The sequence below is a fragment of the Alligator mississippiensis genome, chromosome 5 (genome assembly GCF_030867095.1).
Source record: "Alligator mississippiensis isolate rAllMis1 chromosome 5, rAllMis1, whole genome shotgun sequence".
NCBI classification, from domain to species: domain Eukaryota; kingdom Metazoa; phylum Chordata; order Crocodylia; family Alligatoridae; genus Alligator; species Alligator mississippiensis.
In genome coordinates, this window is record NC_081828.1 from 2,471,312 (window position 1) to 2,484,024 (window position 12,713).

A 12,713-nucleotide genomic window follows, 5' to 3' on the forward strand; every position below is an offset into this window, starting at 1 on the left:
AGCATGCCTCTCAGCTTCCCTGGCTTTTGTTGCTCATAACTTTTTCCAAAGTCTTCTTCGGTCTGAAATGTCTCATCCTTGGTTTCAACCCAAGTGTAAAACATTATGAAAGTCTGAGGAATCGTTTTGCTGTCATGTTTAATTATGGGCAACCCAAGTCAAAATCATGCTTTCAAGATTAAGTAATTTTGCTTGCCAAGAACTCTGAAGTGGTGGACTAAAGCCAGAACCACCAAACGTAGCTCTCCACGAGGACGCGTCTCTGCTGAGAGCTTAGGTATGGGCTGCATACGAACCATGACTGCACATGCAAGGGGGGCAGGTAGGAAAGTGTGGGCATACCCTGGCGCATCTGGCCCTGTAATGCTCTGTGTATTGGTAATAAACACTAGGCTTTTCCTTTTCTTTTTTTTTTTACCTGGCTATCCTATCTTCCCCTTCTACAGCAGCTCCTAGACATGCACATACTTACTCCTCATTTTAAACATTAGTTAAATCATATGCACGTTAGTTTTTCCACATGGTTTTGCATTTTTAATTTACAGAATAAAGACTATTGTCAGAAAATGTCCAATCGGTTACAGATTTCTGTTGCTATTCTTTAAATAAAAATTAAATTCTCATCACACATCTGAGTTTGCTCTTTTTTTTTTTTTTTTTTTAAAGCAACATATACAAGTTTTGTCATCATCACTGACTCAGACAAGTAATGCCATTTTGAACTGGGTAGCACTTCCCCCACCTCTTTTCCCTGCTTAAATTTTCCAAAACAAGTTATCATCGTACAACAAGGGACATGAATCTTCCCACCAGGTTTCATAACACCAACCATGCCAATGAGAAATTCCAGTTATAAATACTCATTTACTATCCAAGCTCTCACCACTGATATATAGACTGTTAAAGAATTTCTTCCCTGGACACCTTGATTTCATTTTTTATTCTTGACGTTTTGCTAAATGAAGAGATTGTGAGGACTGAACCCAATACCTTATGAAAGGCAAACTATATTCTACAGAGTTCTCTCTCATGCCGTCACTAATGAACTGTAATATAAAGATAAATGGAAGAAATAATCATGCATATACATGTTTTCAAATAAAGAAACCTTAACAGTGAACCAAATCTTATTTAGATGCTCTGTTGGTGGCTACCATCTGTTCATTTTTCATCCTATTAAGGGTCTGTATGTGAAAGCTGAGCCTTATAAGTTTATTACTGAAATACAATTAAGGGGCCTGGTTCTGCAGTCTTTACACTAACTCACACGTGGGATATAACCTCAAAGACAAGGCATACCTGCCGCTCAGAACAGCTGCAGAATCTGGCCCTAGCAAAGCATAAACATGGAGAGTTCACTATTGAATAAGCCAGTCCTACCTCAGTAAGCGCGTGAAGTTGTCCTTGATGTACACAGACGCCCATAAACCTGTAAGACACAAAACAAAGCCTTTTGAGCGACTGTAAGCGGAAGAGAACAAAGGAGCCAGTTCAATATTCAAGCATTACAATCATGCAAGAAGCAGTCCTAGCAAAAGCTCCATCCTTAATTAGACACAGAGTCTGAAAATCCCAACCTGACAAGGGGGCTGGGAGCTGTGGTACAATATACCTGGAGTGAGCAACTCAATGGAGGCAAAACTGGCATGTAGAAGATGACTCTCTCCTAACTTTGACGGATGGCCAGTATGTGGCTGTGCCTGCACCGCTCCTGGAAAGGAACGGTCCCAGAATCAGGATTCATTCCCATGCCCCTCCCTTGCTCAGGAAGGACAACACCGAGTAAATTGCTCTTGGTCCATAAAAGTGGCGTGTTATTTTCCCTTCTGTCTTCTCAGTTGCGCTGGCACCATTGCTAGGGGCTGGGGAGAAGGGAGAAGTGCCTTGTGCTTCCCATACATTCCTGTACAGCCACACAAGGCAAGTCCATTTTTTTTTCCACTAAATGGTAACATCACCATTACAATTCAGGGATCCTTTGACTGCCATCGGTTACTTGGACTGCAAACGCTTGAGGGCATGGACCACCTCTGCTGGGCACCTGCAGCATGCCTACCATGATGGAACCGGAAGCAAGGGCTGCTCCAAAGCGTGACTTCATTGCCGATAACTTCCTGCTTGGATTTTAGCAGGATAGTAAAGAGAAAGAATATTCCACCTTAGACCATGGAATTGTACTCAAGACCTCATCTTACTCCTCCACTTCCCACAAGTTAAAGTCCTGGGGTTTACCACAAAAAGGCAGCTTTCCCTTTCAACGTAGCAGATCTCATCCCTGGTGTGGCCAAATGTGAATCCACACGTGCAAAAACTGATAAACTCAACACCTCCAATTAGGAAGTTCACCAAAACCTGACAAATGCGCAGTTTAGTAAGCTTTAGGCTGACTTGGCCTAACTTCCATCATGCATCCTAAATTATACCAAACCAAATTACTACGGGAAACAGGATCAAAGGAAGTGGTACTAGGCCAGAAAACGTCATAGGCTAGAGGACTGCAGAATTAGGTCACATGTGAGGAGTATTTTAGAAGCAGGGGATTTTTTTTTTAAGCTCTGAGCCAGTTAGAACTACTTTAACCACAGAATGACAAAACTAGGCATCTTTGGCAGATGTTTGCCACAGTTGGGCTGCTGCAGCTTCATATCATTGATAAGCTAATAAAAGGAACAGCTCTGCCCTCACGCAGCATTCCCCATGCACTTCACTCTTGCTCATGCAGAGGAAACGGCCGGCAGACATTAGATACCTTTGCTTTTTCAGGACTTATAGATTCATAGATGTGAGGGTCGGAAGGGACCTCAATAGATCATCGAGTCCGACCCCCTGCATAGGCAGGAAAGAGTGCTGGGTCTAGATGACCCCAGCTAGATACTCATCTAACCTCCTCTTGAAGACTCCCAGGGTAGGGGAGAGCACCACCTCCCTTGGGAGCCCGGTCCAGACCTTGGCCACTCGAACTGTGAAGAAGTTCTTCCTAATGTCCAGTCTAAATCTGCTCTCTGCTAGCTTGTGGCCATTATTTCTTGTAACCCCCGGGGGCACCTGGGTAAATAAATACTCACCAATTCCCTTCTGTGCCCCCGTGATGAACTTAAAGGCAGCCACAAGGTTAGACTTAGTCTTGGAAATTTGGGTAAGCTTGTTCCTAGCAGGCTGGCCACCTGTCAGTGATTCTTAAAATGTTAGAATTCAGTAAATTAAGTAATAAAGCAACTTTCTTTCTGTTTCAAGTGGTGTAACCTTCTCTCTTTCAGGTTAAGAGATATTTACTGTTTATTTTAAACCATTTCTCTCTTTCAGGTTCATGAACTCTACCATTTGTGACCATAACAACTATAACTCTGTTATACATTTCTTGCAGTGTAATGTTTCTTACTTACTATATTCTCAGATTAATGTGTGTATTAAAAGCTCTTATAACCATCCCTTTGCACAGCTCGTGTCATTGGAACAGGCTCCTCTACCCTGGCCCACAGCCCACATCTGGCAGTCAAAACAGATGTATATTACAGGCTTGAGAGTCCAAAACTATATTGCTGGTAACCGAAGAAGCAGGCACAAGCTTCTTTGTGGAACTGATATCCAATCGCTCCACTTATAATTTGGTCACTTGAGGGGCAAACACACGTTGAATACTGTTTCAGTAAATGGAGGGTGTTGGGGTTTTTTTAATTGTGACGTAGGTAGGGAGCAGAAAGGCATGATTTCAGCAAGTATGACCATTGTGAATGCACCGAGGGAATCTTGTGGAGTGATTTGCAGGTGAAAGAAATGACCTTTTACATGCTTGAGCACTTCTGCATCTGAAAACAACATGATGCAAGAGACATGTAGTACTAGTTAAGCTAAGCTGCTTTTGAAGAAATGAACGATCCTCACTGTTCCCTTGTCTAAAAGCTGACTGGTACATTACTGGCAGCCCAAGAAAAATAATATAGATAAGGTCTTTTGCCTAAACTAAGCTGTGTTAATCTGTTTTTGTAACTGGAAAAAGACTCAGTTTGCACTGTCAAATCTCTCATTTGCTCTTGCCTCACATAATACCTCTTCCTACCACAACCCCATTTTAAAGAGCATGCAAATGGAAACGCTCTTCGGTTCATATAATACCAAACTAGAGAGCACGGCATCACCCGAGTCCAAAAACAGATTTACAGATATCCAGTCTGCTGCCTCTTCATAGGGTCCTAGGAAAGCAGGGCTGGAAGGGACCACACGAGGTTATCTAGGCCAGCCCCCTGGATCATCCCCAACTAAACCATCCCAAAAAAAAAAAGTGTCCGTTCAAACTGCTCTTGAAAATGTCCAAGAATGGAGATGCCACAGCTTCTCTAGGCAGCCTGTTCAATGCATGACCACCCTGAGAGTTGGAAAGTTCCTCCTAATCTCCAACCTGCTGCATTGAGGCCATTGCTCCTACCCTTGTCCCCTACAGCCCTAGAGAAAAACTCATCTCCATCCTCTCTGTAATCATCCTTCAGGTATTTGAAGACTTATCAAATCTCAGTCTTCTCTTCTCCAGACTAAATAACCCTAGTTCTTCCAGCTTTTCCTCATAAGTCTTGCTTCCTAGACCTTCAATAATTTTTGTTGCTCTGTGATGGACTTTCCAAACTGTCAACCTCCTTCTTGAAGTGCGGGGCCCAAAACTGGACAGATGACTCTGAGGCCTCACCAGTGCCGAACAGAGCAGAATCGCTCCCTTTGATTTGCAAGTGATGCTCCCGTTAAATTCAACCCAGTAAGCTGTTGGCCTTCGTTGCAACAAGAGCCGACTGTTGGCTCATGTTCATCTTACGGTCCACTGCAACTCCCAGGTCCTTCTCTGTGGTCCTGCAGCCAAGCTAGTCATGCTGTGCATCTCCAGCAAAGCCAAGGAGGGGATTCTTCCGCTCTACTCCGCGCTGGTGAGACCGCAGCTGGAGCACCACGTCCAGTTCTGGGCACCGCACTTCAACAAGGACATGGGGAAGCATGAGAGAGTTCAAAGAAGAGCCACCCGTATGATCAGAGTCTTAAAAGGCAAGCCATATGAGGAAAGACTGAGGGAGGGGACCTGGTAGCAGCTTACCGCTACGCTAGGGGAGTACATCAAGGGCTTGGTGATCAACTGTTCACCAGGGCACTCGAAGGGAAAACCAGGAATAATGGCCACAAACTCCTGCAAGATCAATTCAGGCTCAACATTAGGAAATACTTCTTCACAGTCAGGGTGTCCAGACGGTGGAATAAGCTCCCTCCATGGGTGGTGCAATCGCCTATCCTGGACATCTTCAAGAGGAGACTGGACGGTCACCTCGCTGGGGTCACCTGACCCCCAAATCGGCTTTCCTGCCTGGTGCAGGGGGCTGGACCAGGCAATCTTCCAAGGTCCCTTCTGGCCCCTTGCAATCTATGAATCTACGACTTCCCCAGCCTGCATTTGTGCATGAAACTATTCCATCCCAAGTGCAGGACTCATCTAGCTGACTGCAGACCGCAGACCATTTCTCTAGTCTATCCAGGGCACTCTGGATCTTAGTCCTACCTTCTGAAGTATATGCAAGTCCACGCAACTTGGTTCAACTTCTCTTGCAAGGATGATTACAGGTCTGCCTGTTTTCTAGCTTCTTTTTAATATTTTAGAATCACTGAACAGCTCAGATATGTTAACTGCACACCAATACTGCAATATCCTTGTGTGAACCAAGGCTCTTGAGCTAGCAACTTCAATGCTTTCTTTTGTTTCTCAAAAAACTAAACTAAAACAAAATACAAAAGAACATCTCCTCCTCCTCCTCCAAAAAGACCTGCTACATACACAACTGCGGCCTTTGAACTCATTCAGATCATTGACGCCAGAAGCTATCACTATCGCACAAGGTCTGAAGTCTTGACAACTTTATTCTTCCCTTTGTGAAGAACAATTGCTGACATGCCATTGTTAAAACTTCACCATTGCAATATTTTCATGTATAAAAGGGCTCAACAGACAAGTAATACACCATAGATTTTCATTATACTAATAAAAATATTAATAACCACACTGAAGCAACACATGTACTCATGCATTCATGCCTACTTTTAAAAGGAGACAGGAAGCAGTAACTCTGAAGTACTAGGTTACCAATATGGAAACTTAAGTTCAAGAAAAAACAAGAGACTAGGACAAAAAAAGACAAGACAGAATCCAATTCCTCTCTTAAGCACATCATTTTCTTTTACTGGGATGCTATAAAAGTTAAAATAAGACAAAAGTCAGTAAGTCTTGACAGCTTCCCTCAAATACACAGCAAGAAAGATGTCATGCTCTGCTCCTCAAGACGCCAGGTACTTCTGTTCAAAAGCCCAAAGCAGCACAAATTCCTAACACGTCTCTTTTGAAAAGAGCAATATATTTAAGAACCGTAAAGCATTCTGGTTTTCGGTCTGGGAAAACCTGAACCTGAAACCAGAGACAAGCAGCATGAGCTCATACGACAAGCAAGAACCAAGCATAAATTTCTCAACCAACACAACGTGAAATTGCTACAAAAGAAAAGGGAAACCAACCATGCCACTGAAGACTGGGCTATTAATGTATTTGCAAGTCACATAAATCTAGCCCTTTAAATACTGCCAAGAATCTTTTTTTTGTTTTAATCTGGTAAAAAAAATAAATAGCTCTACCATATTCCTGGAAAGTCCTCCTGCATCAGCTGCATGAGGCAATAGCAAGCTTTACCGTTAATCCAAATACTGTTGGAAAAACAACGTTGCTGAAGGTAACAGAGGCAGCTGCTACTAGGACACGTGACTGCCCAAGTGGGATTTCACATCTCTGGACAGGAAGTTGACCTGTTTGTCCAATCCATTCTGCATGACTTCTCTTGGCTAGATGCACTGCTTCGAGTGCCAAGATGCTCTTTTAGGTGAACTCCAGCAGCTACGGTCTCTTCTCAGCCAAAGGCTACACTTCCTCCAAGTGCTCTACTTGGAAGACGCCTTGGTGAGAGAGTCAACTACAATTAAGAGGAGGAATTATGTCAAGTATGGCCTGGAAGCCCAATATACTAGAAATCCATTTCCTTCAGGGAAAATGGAGGTATTTGTGAAGAAGAAGTGAAGAATAGCACTTGGGAATAGGAGGCTTTCACATTTAGAAGCTGTAGGAATTTCTTGGAGCCCACTTATGGTAGTAGGACACAAAACATTTCCATCATGAAGTGCTTCTTTTGATGAACGCTAGAGGCCTTTACATGTTTGAAACCCATCTCTTGGAGAAACGCCTCTGCCCTCAGAATTCATTCGCAAAAAATAAAATAAATAATAATTTAAAAAAACCCAAAATCAGACAAGTCATGAATAGGAGGTAGGGAGAATAAGAATAGTGGCCTTGGACTGTGGATGGTTCCCATCTCAGGGACAAGTTACAAGGACAACCTAATATCCCATTTGTACTGCTACAGTGGGTCAACTATAGGTTGTGTAAGGTTCCCAGGAAAAGGACGTTATGGTGGACATATCACTCAGATCCATAGATGCTAGGGTCGGAAGGGACCTCAATAGATCGAGTCCGACCCCCTGCATAGGCAGGAAAGAGTGCTGGGTTCAGATGACCCCAGCTAGATACTCATCTAACCTCCTCTTGAAGACCCCCAGAGTAGGGGAGAGCACCACCTCCCTTGGGAGCCCGTTCCAGACCTTGACCACTCGAACTGTGAAGAAGTTCTTCCTAATATCTAGTCTAATAGAAGTTGGGGACTGGAAAGGACCTCACAAGATCATCAGGTCCAGGCCCCCTGCTCTTAGGCAGGAAAGAAAGAAGTGCTGGGGTCAGTTGACCCCAGCAAAGCACGTGTCCAGTCGTCTTTTGAAAGATCTCCAGGGTAGGTGACTATACCACCTCTGAGAGAAGTTTGTTTCAAACTCTGGACGCATGAACTAGAAAGAAGTTTTTCCTTCTGTCCAATCTGAAGCGATCTTCTAGCAGTTTATGTCCATTATTCCTCGTCTTCCCCTGGGGTGCCTTGGTGAACAGATGCTCTCCCAGCCCCTGATGTTTGCCTCATATATTTATAGGCTGCCACCAAGTCCCCTGTAAGTCTTCTCTTCTCTAGGCTGAAGAGTCCCATGTCCTTCAGCCTCTCCTCATATGGTCTGTCCTCCAGACATCTAACCATATGCGTAACCCTCCTTTGGACTCTTCCAAGCTCCTCCATATCCTTCTTGAAGTGCGGTGCCCAGACCTGGACACAGTACTCATCTGTGGACAAGACACTGAACGTGGCACCAGCATGCAAGTTGATGTCCTACCTAATGCACTGCCTGCATCATACAGTAGAAAACGTCAGTCAGACTCCTGGATTGCAATAAGGCTTGGGATTTAGGTGGATGGCAGATTAAAGACAACAAAAAAAACTTCAGACATGCAGACAGAGAACAGAAAATATGCAATGGATTCCTCTAAAGCTACACAGCCAGATAAGGAGAGAACAAAGTCAGGCATGAATAGGTTTGTTCCACCATGCCAAAAATTGAGGCACACTTACTTATGTTTGTGTGTGTAAACTGTATCTAGGCAGACAAGGTTATTTGGGTAGATGTAGTATCTTTTGCTAGACCAGCCTACATTGTTGGAAAAATTGTTCTTCACAAGCCTCCAGGCACAAATACCCTTTTTCAGGCATAGGGAAAAAGTCTGTTGGTGTTTGTCTGCTTTCCTGGGAAGAACAGAAGCCAAAATGCAAAATACAGGTCTGTGAAAACACACGTGTGGCAGAAGGGGAATGGGAGACAATGGCTGTGAAAAGGTAGTTGCGGGGGGGGAGGGGAAGAAGGTGGTAAAATGCATACGGTTACCTGGGGTTATCAGATGTCAGGCAGGTTATAATGTGCCATAAATCCAATGTCTATATTTAGTCCATGATTTTTTGTATCCAGTAGATTTATGAAGTGAAGTTTGTAGGCTTGTCTGCAAATGGTGTTTTGTAAATTCCCTTTGAGGATTACAACTGAGAGACTGGCAAGAGAGTGGTTATCTTGTGAGAAGTGGGTACTCTGCAGGTACGTGGGTATTTTTGTCTTTGATAAATTTCCGGTGTGCATTCATTCTGGTGCGCAGTTGTTCTTTGGTTTCTCCTACATATTTTCCATCAGGGCATTTGGTGCACAGATGATATATATTACACTATTGGAGGTGCAGGTGTAAGATCCAAGAATGGTGATAGTTCTGTTGTGGGGGTGGTAGAGATGTGTTGCCAGGTTTTACATTTTCAAAATCAGGTGCTAATAAAATAATACCTGTGCTCCGTCTATTGTAACATAAGGCACACACAGAAGTGCAATTCCTAGGTCTAACTTATGGCACTTCACAGAAAGCGCCAAGAGTTAGACCAATCCTTCCAACCCAACAGATGTCAGCTGTTGGCTTGGAAGCGGGGGGGAAATAGAGAGATCCAGTTCAGAGCCAATCCAGGGAGAGAGGCTGCATCTCTGCAGCCTCTTCCACTATAGGTCCACTCCTCCCCTTCTCAGCTCCTGTTCTGTTCCAGTATGGGAGGTGGAGAAGGCAGGGGAAGGAGGCCTGTTCTGGGGTTTCCCCAACCATGTTACAGGACTGGAGCAACCCACCTCGGGGGGGATCCAATCCACTCACCCCACTCTCCAGTACCAGCTGGACAACCCCCAGAACAAGCTCCCTCCAGTCTCTTCCCCCCCATTCTAAAAGCAGCACCAGGTGCAATGCATGGCTGAATCACCCCAGCTCTGCTTGCGGCACACACAAAAACAAGGTAGTGAAGGCACTCTGCTTTGGAGTGTCCTCATCTGAACCCTCATGTAATGAGCAGGGATCCGGGTTTTCCGTTTCCCACAGGAAAATGAAAAAAAGAGGGGGGATTTTCCCTTTTAACTGAGAAAGAATGAGAAATCCATGTTTTAACAGGGAAACATGGATTTTCCATTTTTGCAGAGTTCTCTGAAGTCTGGCAGAGTTGCAGCCTGCAAGGGGCTGGGGGGAGCAGGAGGAGGGCACTCAGAAAAGGGGTGCCACATGCATGTAATTGCACATGGCCACTTGGCAGCCTGGAGAGCAGCTCCCACAGGTAAGTCGAGGGGGGGGGGGGGGATTGAGGTGCCCACAGGGGGGAAGGAAGAGCATTAAGGGAGGGCTGAGGCTGCTGCCCAACTGGGGAGGCGCATAGGGCTTGGGGTCAGAACGTGCAGCCGCAGGGCCTAGGGCAGGGAGCAGGATGGAGCTGCAGGTGGCTCATCCAGGGGGTGGAGAGGCTGGCTCCTCACTACTGCGCACACTTCCGGGGGGTGGAACATGTGTCCACCCCACGCACAGATCTGGGGGGCAGGTCTGGGCTGCCCACTGCAGGCCCTCCCCCAGGGCCTCCACAGCCCAGCTGGCGAGACTTAGCATAGCAGGGCAGATGGGTAAGCTCCTTGCTGCTGCAAACAGCAGTGGCACAGTTGTACCCCTCACTGCTGCCGAGCCAGCATGGTGCGCTTTGCCAGCCCCTACTACACCGGGTCCTGCCTGCGGGGCCACCAAGGCCCCAGGAGGATGCAGGGCTGGGAGCCCCAAGTCTGCAGCGGACAGCCTGCCCTTGCCCACACCACGGGCTGTGCTCTGGCCATGCTGCCTGTGGGGATGGGGGGAGTTGGGTTCTGCACTCTGTTCCCTGCTCAGGCCACAGCAGATGCTGCCACTTCCTGCAGGCAGCAGCCACGGCTCAGGCACTGCTGTGGGAGATGGGGCTACAGACCCGGGTCCCTGGCCCCATTGCCCTGGCAGCTGGAGTCCCCCTCTGGCAGGGCTGGACCTGCATCCTGGTGAGTAAAGGGGGCAGGGGGAGCTCTGATTTTCCATGATAAAAACCAAAATCAAATACCAAAATTTATAGGTATCTGAAAAGTTATAAAATCAGAGAGTTCGGGGAGGTGGAGGTTAAAATCAGAGATTTTGTGATTTTTAAAAACAGAGAAAGCCAGGATCCCTGGTAATGAAGGTTCAGACTGTAGTGGGATTGGGCCCTTTTAAAGCACTCTGTAACCGTGCACTTGTGTTTGTTCACAGCTGTAGAGCGCTTTCAGGGGCCAGATCATGCAAGAATTGTCACTTCTATCTGCACCTATAGTCAACTACAAGTTATCCCACACAAGTGAGGCCTTAGGAGAGGAATCAACTACAGGAAAAAGAAAACAGCTCAGCACTACTCCCGGCATGCTAGATTTGTATACAAGAGCAAATGACAGAAATTCTCCTTGAAAAAGCTCCCACCACATGCACACACACACAGAGCCTTTTTATTATATTTGCAGAAAGTGGGTTTAATCAATGAGTCAATCTGCCTGCACACTCCCTGCCAAACACGCAGCAGTGTTTCAAAATGCTCCCCCGAGAGTCCTTAAAGACATGAGCTAAGACTTTCTGCGTACAGAACATTTTTATATGAAAAATCCCCAGAGTGCATATTAAATAAAGAACTTTTTCATGCAAACAGTAGTGATATTAAAAGACTGAAATCCAAATCTTGCACTGACAGTGCCCTAATTTGAAAGACAGCACAGGAGAGGAAGGAGCAGATTGAGGCTGGTCCATTAGCGAGGACTGTTGAAGTGACTTTCCACCAGGACAAAAAGGGAATTAGTGGGTGTCAAGGAGAATGGCCGTGTAGGCTGCTTTTGCTAGGACCTCGTGACAATGGGGTATGTCAACATCAGCAAAGGGAAATACTGCTCAACAGCCAGGTTCGAGTGAAATCCTGGTCAAAGCGGGATTGAGTAAAAAAGCTTCATTTTTGCATAATCTGCTCCCTGCAGGTTTGGAGTCCTGTCTCAACACGAATGAGGGAACTTGGCTTTTACTGCTTTTTGCTTCAGCTAGTCCAGCAGTATAAGCACAGCTACAAAAAATGAACCTGGAATTTCTTCCAAAACACCCCCAGCAGAGCCTGACAAATTAGCTCTGCTTTTGTGATCTACCATCTACCACAGCGTTACGCAAAAGGAAAAGTTGCCCACGGCACAGGCACGCGCGTGTTGGAGACTAAAAGTTTATTTAATAAATGCTTATATTCAGTGTGGATGCATGCAGTCTTCAGGGAGACGGCAAGGTGCTTTGGGCCACTGTCTCCTAATGGTGAAGAACCATTTTAAGGGTGTGGACAGACAACAGTCATGCTGGTACCAATGGCTGCATTATAAATCTGTTCCACTCAGCTTAGAGGTGCAGCAATTTAATTCACTTCTACTTCTGGAAACCCATGGATGTATCAGTTGTGCTGAATGAACTGCTGTGCACACCTGAGTGACCACATTCCCCTCCCCTGTAAAGCTGTTTCAAGTTAAGCCTCTCCACAGCTACTGCCTCCATTTCATCAGACTCATCTGATATGATCAGCTGTCTGAAAGCAGAATTTGAACAATTTGATGGAAGCAAGTCAGGAGGAAAAGCAAGCCAACCCCATATTCCATGCTCACATATTCCCAAGTCAGCCCCATACTCCATTCCAACAGCTTCTGAATGTGAAAGCCTCCTATTCCCAAGTGCTAGTCTTTACTTTTTCTTCACAAATAGAAAAATAGACTCATTTTCCCTGAAGGAAATCATCCCATGAATGATTCCCAGAGTCTGGATATGGAAAGAGAAAGTCCATTTCATTAAGCCCCAGGAAAGAGAACGATGACAGCACCTTAGCATCACCCAGACACCCTTCGAAAAATGAAACAGGCACAATCAA

General features: G+C 45.5%; 1 protein-coding gene across 3 annotated transcripts in view; it reads right to left on the reverse strand.

Moving 5' to 3' along the window:
- Positions 1–12,713, reverse strand: part of TESK2 (testis associated actin remodelling kinase 2) — a 103,640-nt gene that overhangs the window by 51,049 nt on the left and 39,878 nt on the right. For all 3 annotated transcript variants that reach the window (XM_014610026.3, XM_019489588.2, XM_019489596.2), the window contains exon 4: positions 1,381–1,429. In XM_014610026.3, the coding sequence (XP_014465512.2) occupies positions 1,381–1,429 (49 nt within the window). The remainder of the gene's footprint in view (positions 1–1,380; positions 1,430–12,713) is intronic.